The 10,547-nt window shown below is 43.2% G+C and overlaps 1 protein-coding gene across 1 annotated transcript in view; it reads left to right on the forward strand.

The window, feature by feature from the left end:
• The window catches only part of adarb2 (adenosine deaminase RNA specific B2 (inactive)), a gene marked incomplete at both ends in the record, with an annotated part of 187,748 nt that extends 184,565 nt beyond the window's left edge, over positions 1–3,183 (forward strand). The window contains 2 exons of the mRNA XM_084565603.1: positions 1,464–1,645; positions 3,007–3,183. Of these exons, the coding sequence (XP_084421729.1) occupies positions 1,464–1,645; positions 3,007–3,183 (359 nt within the window). The remainder of the gene's footprint in view (positions 1–1,463; positions 1,646–3,006) is intronic.
• Positions 3,184–10,547: the final 7,364 nt, after the last annotated feature.

Genomic DNA, 10,547 nt, shown 5'->3' on the forward strand with positions numbered 1-10,547 from the left:
AGTTACCTTTCTGTCGCCGTAGCTTCTGCATCAACTTAACAGAGAAGTCTAAGCCGCCTATTAAAACTATATCAAAAAAAGTTAATATTAGACTTAAATTTCTTTCTACTAAGGTCATTTTAAAAAAAATAAAATAAAGTGCAACAAACAGGAAGTTGCCTACACTCTCTCACCGACATGGATCATCACGCCAGCCTTGGGCCATGTTCAGCACAAAATGTTTTAGTTCAGGGGCCCCATACAGCCCAGTTTGATCTCAAGGGGGCCGGACCAGTGACACAACAGCCTATTAACCTATAAATTTTACTGCAAAGAAGTTCATTATGAAAATGTTTACATTTAATGAACCGCTCTAATTACAAAACTTGTAATGAACAACCGGTCATTTCATAAGAAAACAAAGTGCAATTTCTGTATAGTTCTAGGTCTCAGAGTTGCAGTTAATGTCTGCAAATTAATTCCACAGCCCAGATTAGACCCTCTGGCGGGCTGTTTTTGACCCGCGGGCCGTATGTTTGACACCTGTGTTTTAGATGTTTCTTGCAGAAGGACCTGGTGCTTCTCCAGATTCAAAAGACAAATGCTCAGAGACAAATTCAGATGACATACCTTGTGTCATAAAGTCTAAAATTACACCTTGCTAAGGAATCAGCGGTTAACAACAGTCGGTTAGCACTGCTTCCATTAAAATAAATAGGCTAAAATAATATTTGGCTTCATGCTACCGTGTCCTACCTCTTCAGGCTATACAGCAAACATCCACATCAACTCGGGACACCTTTATTTTTTTTCTAGCCCTGGTTTATTTTTCCCCTCACCCTGCCGTCAGCTCTGTTTCCTCCACGGTCCCAGCAGCTCTGCCAACACCTGTGTTCTCAATGCAGGCGGCTGATCCTCTCCACGTGGCCGCCACTCACCTGCACTTCCTCCCTCTTTACCTCCGCCTCTCTTTCTCTTTCCTCCGCGGATCACGCTGTGTGCTTTACTAGAGAGGCTAATTATTTTCAAGAGGGCAGAACAGAGAGACGGTCCGGTGTAGGCAGCGGTTGATCTTTGTGACTGGAGATAATATTTGCGGCTTACGAGAGGCAGGGAACACACTGCTGACGTGCTCGATGGCCTTCTCTCTCTCTCTCCAGCACTTTCTCTTTCCCTCTGAGGGTGTATCAAAGCTTCATATAAACAGCAGTCTCAGGCCCAGGTTGACTTGGCTTTTTGCAGCGCTGCAAAACTTTATGTCTGGCGTCAGCCTCGGGGAAAGAGAGAGAAAGAGAGAGAGAGCAACGGGAAGGGTGAAGGAAGGTTAAACGAAACAACAAAGTGGAGGTTTGAAAGGAAAAAACACACGGCTGCAAATTTTCACTCGTGTCACATTTTAAAAACACGTCTTTGACAGGTAAAGGTGATGTGGATCACCTGTGAAGCAGGTTAAATCTACTACTGCTTTCTGTTTCCTCCTGCAGGGCTGAGCAGTGCCGAGCACCAGCAGACGGGGAAGGCCTCGTGCGTTAGCGTGAACTGGACGCTGGGCGACGCGCAGCTGGAGGTGGTGAACACGTCCACGGGGCGGAGAAGGGACTCGGGGACGCCCTCGCGTCTCTGCAAGCACGCCCTGTTCACCCGCTGGAGCAGACTGTACCGCAAGGTGAGGAGTCCGCTCACGCGTGCAGGAACTAAAGCTTTCTAGAAAACGGCTGCTGAAGCGTTAGTTAATCAGACTCAGGGTGAAGTTTATGTGATTTTTACCGTTGTTTACTGCGGCTGGATCCAAACAGAGCTAATTAAAACTGATTATCCAGGCGATCCTCGTGTTTCTACATCGAGGAACACTGAGGATATCGTTAAATAAAGTAGGAATTTATAAAAAATACTGAAAGGACCAGCAGATATTTCGACGGTGTCCCATTTAAGAACGCCAGCATGCACAAAACCAGGGCACTGGCGAACCTAAATGGAACGCAGCCATTATTACAGCCAGTATTATTAATTACACGATTCTTTACCTTGTTGTGACGAGTTGGAAATATCTGCTATTATTATTAACATCCCACTAATTTAAAAGTAAATTTAAGAATTTAAAAAATAAATCCTATTTGATTAATTGAGCTTCAACGGTAATCACAGTTCATACGAACAAATGTCTCGTTCCATCCTCTGCAGGAACGTGAGACGCTCCGTTAGTGAGCTGTCAAAAAAACAATAATCAGTCCGTCGCCATCGGGACTCACATGCACGCAGCAGGTTGCACAGAAACATTAACTACAGAGCTGCATGCCAGCCGTTTAAAATCAGAGCCACGGAGAGATTCCACATTTCCTCTCCGTCGCAGATAAATTTGTCGGCCTGGCAAACATCTGCTGTCTGTGCGGCTTATCAAAAAAAAAATAATAAAATAACTGGCAGCTCGGATCTTCACCCCGCCGCACTTTCATTTCCATTCTGAAACTTTATGTAACAGACACTGCCTGCGTCGCCAAATGGCGGCCGTTAAAGCATAATGACTATGAAACCATAATTATTTGGAGAAGTACTCGAGGAGGCCCCCGCCCTAAGTGCTCCCTGCGCGCCGCATATAAGGGCCACGCAAGAGCAGTCGCACTAATCTCCAAAAGAAACTTTTGCTCTCTCTCCCCCGCTCCCTCCCTGGTTGTCTCTCCGCCGATCTTCATTGTTTCCCCTCGCCGACAAAAGGAATGCACAGAAAAGCACAGAGAATGTTCAATTGCTTGTGAAATTTAAATGGGGGAGATTACACAGCTGTTGAAGCCCCCCACCCCATCCCTGCCCCACCCAAATGCATTTGTGCCGGCTCATTCGTTTTGTTTTGCTCGCTCTTATACTTCTCTCTCCCCTTCTTTGCTAAACCTTTAGCCCCTCTGCCCCGGCTTCACTCCTCTAGCTTCGTCTTCCCCTCCCCTACCTTCACGTCTTCTGGTTTATCTAAATCTCTCTTTCCCCTTCCCCTTCTCTCTTTTCTCTCTCTTGTTTCGTTTGGCCGCCTTTCAGTTGGGGATCCACGTGTCCGGCTCGGCGGACCGCCAGCTCATGTACTCCGAGGCCAAGATGGCGGCGCGTCCCTACCAGACAGTGAAGCAGCAGTGGTTCAGATCGCTGCAGGAAACGGGCCTCGGCACCTGGGTCAAAAAACCGCCCGAGCAGGAACAGTTCCTGCTGTCGGTTTGAGATTTTGAAGAAGAAGAGAGAGTGTGTGTGTTTGTTTATTTTTTTAAGGTTAGATGTTTAACGCCCTCATACCTGGACGATCCCCAGCGTAACCTCCAAGCGACGAGCGGAAGGTCGTGGACACAAAAACGGACTTTCTTTAAACACACACAGGTTTAAGCAAACACCCACCCAAATACCCCATCCCAACCCCACCCCACCCCATCTCATCTCCCACCCCTCCTTCTTTGGCTGTCAAGAAAGGGTGGGGTAACCTTGAGCAGAATGAAAGGCAGCCGCTATCTTGTCATCAGCTATTTCCGGGCCCCAAGGCTCCCGCTGAGGAACAGAGCCATGGGGGAGAGAGAGAGAGGGAGAGACAGACAGACAAAAAAAAAGAGAAGAAGAAGAAAGAGAGAGAGGTCCACGTCCAATTACCGTCCCTGTCAGAGTGACGCGTGATAGAGGAAAAAGAAGAGAGAGAGAGTGAGAAAAGAAGAAGGACAAACCCTGTCTCTCTCCGTCTCTCTCTCTCTCTCTCTCTCTCGTTTCTATCTCATCACCCTTTGACTCTCCCATCTCTCCCTCCTTCGCCCTCTTTTCCATCTTCTTCCTTTCTTCACCCCCCCCCCACCCCTCCTTCTCCCTCCTGTGCCTTTCAAGCGTAGTGGAGTTTTAACACGACACGACGACAGGTTAATACACCCCTCCTCCTCCTCTTCCTCCTTTTCTTTTTTTATTAATCTTCATCCCCTTCTGTCGGATAGAAAGAAAGAAACCGAAGCACATAAACGCAGCCATTATTTCCTCTTTTCTTTCTTTCTTTTGTTCTTTTGACCTGGGTGACCTCAGTAGTTCTACCTGTTGCTGCCGTTTTTGTTTCTTTCACCAGTTACAGGAAGTGACTCATCACCTTGTTGACCTGACCTTCCGTCTGTGGTCGTGACCGCCGCCCCCCACCCCCCCCAACCCGAACCCAGGATTTTCATTTCTCAAACGCCATCTTCATTTAACAATCACCGACGGGGAACACTCCCCCGATCACTACCATGTAAATTTGTACCTCTTTGCATACTTCATCAACGTGGTGATTCCGTTTTACGCAGCTCAAGTGTTTCCGTTCATTACTTCATCCTGATCTGTGCCGTTGCTGTTTTCTCCCAAACAGTGAAGAGTGAAATCTTAAGTAGTGACAGTGACATCTAGTGGTGTCTCCCTGTCCCAGCAGCAGCAGCAGCAGCTCCAACTGTTAGCTGTCAATCACGCTGAAGACTTAACCCTTTAACGGAAATCTGTGAGGAGTGAGGAAGATGACGGGACACACGGGCGGATTTACACAAAATTAAACGTCTCCTTTCCACTTAATTAGTTGGATTAGATTCAACGCTGTTCCCCTCCCACGCACAGCTTTTAAGGTGGGGTGGGGAATTAGCCGGCGGGGGCCCCTGTTGACCCCGGCCACCAGTCAGCGCCAATACATCAGCAACTTTATTGCACAGAGAGCAGAGTGACCCCGGCGGTTTCTATTGGTCAATAAAGCTGGATTTATAGTTGACACAAGGAGTCTCAGAGCTGTGGTATAAATGATCCTTTATAGTCTGTAACTGTGTTTATGTTCCTTTACATCGTGATTAGGATGAAAAATGAAGCTGCATATAGGAAACATGCACTTGTGTGCCAGTTCATTAGGTACACGAATGAAAAGAAATGCACTCTTGCATAGATAGATAGATAGATAGATAGATAGATAGATAGATACTTTATTAATCCCAAACTGGTAAATTTCAGTGTTGCAGCAGCAGTTTCATTGTATTTTCAGCAGCTGAAATTGCAATAAAACCAAATGAAGGAGTTGTCTGTCCACTCCATGGTGGAGAGGATGGCCTCAAAACTCTTGATTCAGTCCTGCACTAAATCTTCACGGCTTGTTTTAATGTTCAGTTGATGTTAAAGCAGTGTCAGAAAGGTGTTAATTCAACTGGATGGTCATTTTTAACTGGAATTAAAAGTGTTTCTGTTATTTAGCCCAGCACACTGACTAGAATGGGGTTGTCAAAATAATAGAAACATGTGTCAGTAGAACTAGAAGATGAAAACACAGATTGAATCAACAGCTCTCTGATTTATTTTAAACAACTTTTGAACATTATAGCGCAGGACCGTTATCATATCAGAATACATTCGTTTTTACTAGTGTACCTAATAAACTGGCAAGTGCCTCTGTGTCGTCAGTGAGTCTCAGTGATTGGGTCGCTGTACAATTGTTTTCATTTTCAAGATTGAAGAGGTTTATTGTCATGTAACTAAACTTAAATGAAGGAAATAAACTGACTCTAATAAGCATAGACAAATAAATAAATAAGCGACAACTTCTTTGTTGACGCTAGAAACAGAAGCGAATAGGAGAAAGTAACCCATCACGGTTTGTTGTTGATCCGTTTTTACATTTTTGAGCAGAATCTAAGGAGGTGTAGCCTGAGAGACTGAATCCGTACCTACTGTAGGTCTTAAAACAAGACTTTTTCATTCAAATTAAAAGTAATTAATACAAATTTCTTACTACAATTCATCAAATTACCTAAACAAGTTGACACACAGTGAAGCTAAGACGTCTGGGGCCCCTGAGGGTTGATAATCCAGCCCTGACTAGTCAACAAAACAGACAGGAAGTTAGTTTTCAACTTCCCATTTGCTCAATTTAACCGAGTTCTGAATCCGCTTTCGAAAAAGTAGGAGATCAGATTTTGTGTAAATGTCGTCTGTGTGTATCAGAGTCACAGATCTCAGCATGTCTGTCTTTCATCAACATTTTTATTGTCTGAGCATAAAATCACATCAACGTAAAAAAAAAAAAAAAAAGGTTTCCTGCTGGACGCAAGATTTTCACACGTTTATTTTCAGAGATAATAAATATACGGCATGTCTGAATGGCAATATTGTATCAAAGAGTGTACATATGTAAACTAAATGTATAAAAGATGTTGATGAAGATGTGAAAGAGATCCTAAAACGTCTAATTATGATGTAAATTAAAAGTCTATGAAGAATTGCTGCTACGGTCTGTAAATTGCACTTCAGTAACAAATAAAAAGTGAATGTTTGTACTGTATATGTGAATAAAACCACAAAATCTTGTAATTTTATTTCGTCTTTAAGAGTTTTTGACTTGAATTTTTACTTGGTTTTGTGAAATTACAATATTATGATGTGTGTGATCGCGTGCTGGCCCCCAGGAGCATCTAGATCATTATTAAAGGGGCCTCCCCCCCCTGTCCTGCGTCTCCCAGGGGAAATCCACGAGGAAATGGTTATCTCTGTTTGGCTCAGTGGCAGGTGCCGTACAGACCGGCCACCAAATTAGCCCGGAGGAAGAAAGAAATGAGGAAGAAGAGGAGCGCACCCCCTCCCCTCGAGGCGCTGGAGTGGGCTGTGTGCTCTACAATAAACATCATAATTGAGAATTTGCTGCGGAGGCTGGTCACGGTCAACCAGCTCTAATGTAATGGACACAGGAGGATGGTAGTATGATACTCTCTCAACGTGTCTATATATACACCAGAGGATATATGCTCTGTAGGAAGGCTCTCTCCAATATGATCAAGATTATAAAATGTAAAGTCCATACTATAGTAACTGTAGATGTACCAACCTGATTTGACATCTGCACAGACTGTATGAAAAGTGGTTGCCATGACAGCTCCTCAAAAGTGAAGCCACAGCACGTAGAGCTCCCCCTGGTGGAGGCTGGCTGCAGTATAGGTCATAAGCTCCACCTCCTCCATGTTTGTGGGTGGGGCCTAAAACTAAAAAACTAAAGTACATGTCAAATAAATAAAAAAATCAAGGATGGTTTCTGTCATTTTATGTAGTAAATATAATACTGGCGTATGTTTAAGTTTTGTTTTAGTTTTTTGACGGCATGAAAACAGGATGTAACAATATAATATGAGTAACAGTTGCCAAGTGCAGTGTACAATCCAACATTTCTGTGGGTCGTCCATCCGTATTCCTGAAATACTAGCGTCAGTTTGGCCATTTTTTTTCCTACAGTTTCTGTTCCTAAAGTGCAAGAAGTGGCCATTTGCAGTTCCTCAAATGGCCACTTGAGGCTGGATTCAAGAGTGAGTCAAACTTCTTTATGCCTCAACTTTACAGCACAGGTACAGAAACAGTTGGTGAATTTTGATCCACTCACTCCTCATAAGAAGGCTTAACTTTCCTGTCGTCTTCCGCGTCAAATTTGACCCACCTTCAAATGTTTTCATGTCACATAATTTTATATAAATGTGGTCTACTCCCTGTGACATTCATAAAGAAGAGTTAGCTGAAAAGAAGTTAGCTAAAAATGTGTAATAGAGGTGGGACTTTAATGCGTTAATTATGATTAGTTATTCACAAAAAATTAACGCGTTAAAATAAATTATCGCATTTAATCGCAGTTTGTATTCCAAAGAACGCGGAACTTTTGTCTGTGTATGATTTCCTGGTATACCGATTACACTGATGTACACGTCAGAGCTCGGCTAACGGCTACCACAATGGAGGAATCGGATGAAAGCGCGTTGCTAAGACTGATCTAAGGCAAATTTTATTTAAAAAAAAAAAAAAAAACTACCTGACGGAAGCCTTGATAAAAGCGGGGTTTTGTGCAAATTATATTCATGGGTTTCATCAGGTCCCTTTCCACAGGTGTTTTAATCAAGCACCATGCAGTCTACATTCATAATCTAGGTGCCTGATTTTAAACACCTGTGGAAAGGGACCTGGTGAAACCCATGAATAGAGAGCCGAAGTCCCGCCCCCTCTACTTCCGGGTTATGGGACCTATCTTTCGAAAAAATATGAACGGCAGTCTATGGCGAAAGATAAATTATTTTCTGGTCCCGATCGACTTGTGCCTTGGATTATACATATGTTGTTTTTCAGAATAAAAAATGATTTTACATGTCAAGAATGTCACAGTTTGTCGCAAGATAGTTAAGTAAAACGCTATGGAAAATACGTAATTAAACGAACTACAAGTCCCGCATGCTGGCGCTTACAGAACCGACCAAAACTCCCTTCATGTAACTACAGCTCTCGACATGAACCGATTTATAATGATTTTCACCTCGTTTGATGCTTCTGCCTTCGTCCTGGAAAAGCTCAACAAGGAGACAGCCATAGTTCTCTAGTTACGTACATTGTTCCAGACGAGAGATGTAGTTCACTAAGCGATCTCATACAAAACCTAATGTTGTTCAGCTTATTTACGTCAAATAATTTATCTCTTGACATCAAAAATCATCTTTTAAATTCACACACATCATATGTGAAATTCATGCCACAATTCGATCGGGACCAGAAAATAATTATGATCTCTCCATAGACTGCCGTTCATATTTTTTCGAAAGATAGGTCCCATAACCCGGAAGTAGAGGGGCGGGACTTCGGCTGAGGAGTTGTCGTCATGGTACAGAGCCCCTCCCCTCGATATCGCGGCATCTCGCGGGATCCTCCCCCTCTCCGCCATGTTGGCAGGATCCCAGCGGCAAAACATGATCGTTTACGTGTGTTAACTCGGTAGTAGAGGAGGTTCTCGCAATTCCGCACTGTTTTACCATGCCTGGAACTCACTGCTGCGTTAAAAACTGCTCCAGTACCTCACACGATACATATGGAAAACATAGGAACAATGGAATACAGTTTTTTAGGTTACCGAAATGGACACAGCATCAGGGAGAGCAAGTCTCTGACCTGACGAGGAGACGCCGGATCGCTTGGTTGGCTGCAATAAGAAGAAAGGACATTACTTTCGATCTCACCCCCAGTCGATGAGAGTGTGTTCTCTGCATTTTCACTCGGGTACGTTCTCTAAAAAATGTCTTTATGTTGTTTGTTAAAGCTACGAAGTGTAGGTTACCTAGCTGTTAATGTTGTTGCAAACCCTGAAGTGCATCTGAAGTTTGCTGCCTAGCTAACTGTCTAACAAACTGTTGCCTCTTCGAAAATGCTCAATGGCCAACCATTAATGTTAACTAAAAAGTAGTTGAGATTCTGCTCATGACATTATGCTACCTTGTTGGTGGAATATGGTCGCTCTAGTGCCTTTCTCTCTGTAAGCTTGTCCCTGTAAGGTCCATTTTCTTTCGTCTTAACTTTCTCCATTGCTTTACTCTCTTACTTTTCTTGTATTCGTAGATCTGTCCCGCCGAAATAATAAACGCGCCAAAATTAAAGAGCTCTGGAATGTTTAGTAGCGCCAGAGAATGTCTAATAGAGAGCCGAAGTCCCGCCCCTCTACTTCCGGGTTATGGGACCTATCTTTCGAAAAAATATGAACGGCAGTCTATGGAGAGATAATAATTATTTTCTGGTCCCGATCGAATTGTGGCATGAATTTCACATATGATGTATGTGAATTTAAAAGATAATTTTTCACGTCAAGAGATAAATTATTTGACGTAAATAAGCTGAACAACATTAAGTTTTGTATGAGATCGCTTAGTGAACTACATCTCTCGTCTCGAACAATGTACGTCACTAGAGGACTATGGCTGTCTCCTTGTTGAGCTTTACCGTCTTCTTCCAGGACGAAGGCAGAAGCATCAAACGAGGTGAAAATCATTATAAATCGGTTCATGTCGAGAGCTGTAGTTACACGAAGGGAGTTTTGGTCAGTTCTGTACGCGCCAGCATGCGGGACTTGTAGTTCGTTTAATTACGTATTTTCCATAGCGTTTTACTTAACTATCTTGCGACAAACTGTGACATTCTTGACATGTAAAATCATTTTTTATTCTGAAAAACAACATATGTATAATCCAAGGCACAAGTCGATCGGGACCAGAAAATAATTTATCTTTCGCCATAGACTGCCGTTCATATTTTTTCGAAAGATAGGTCCCATAACCCGGAAGTAGAAGGGCGGGACTTCGGCTCTCTATAGGAAGAGAAGTGGCACTCTCTGGTTACTTCCGGTTTCTGGACTGGCTGCAGTAACACGTCTCTGTCCATGCGGGGGCGCTCGCAGGCGAGTGCAGAATGAATTGGAGCCTATGGGGTTTCACCCCCAGAATCCACTTTTCTCAGGATATAATTTTTTATCAAGTAATTTGAAAGTTGCATTCAAAAGGGGGGGGGGGTAAGATAATACACTCAGCTGAAAATTGTATTTTTAAGTTCATTTATCTGTTCTAAAAATCCGTTCAAAAAATGTGATGACGTCACATATTTTCATACTGCCAGAGGTGCTGCTTTACGGCACTTTCACCCGTGTACTTTTTACAACACATATATAACGATATGAAAATAAAAGTGCCCGCAGGAAAACATAAATACAGCACACAAATATTAACTTCAACAGAAAGTCCTCCTTAAGAAAATGTTTCTGATTCTGCTTTAGC

Source organism: Chelon labrosus (genome assembly GCF_963514085.1).
Source record: "Chelon labrosus genome assembly, chromosome: 18".
Taxonomy (NCBI): Eukaryota; Metazoa; Chordata; class Actinopteri; order Mugiliformes; family Mugilidae; genus Chelon; species Chelon labrosus.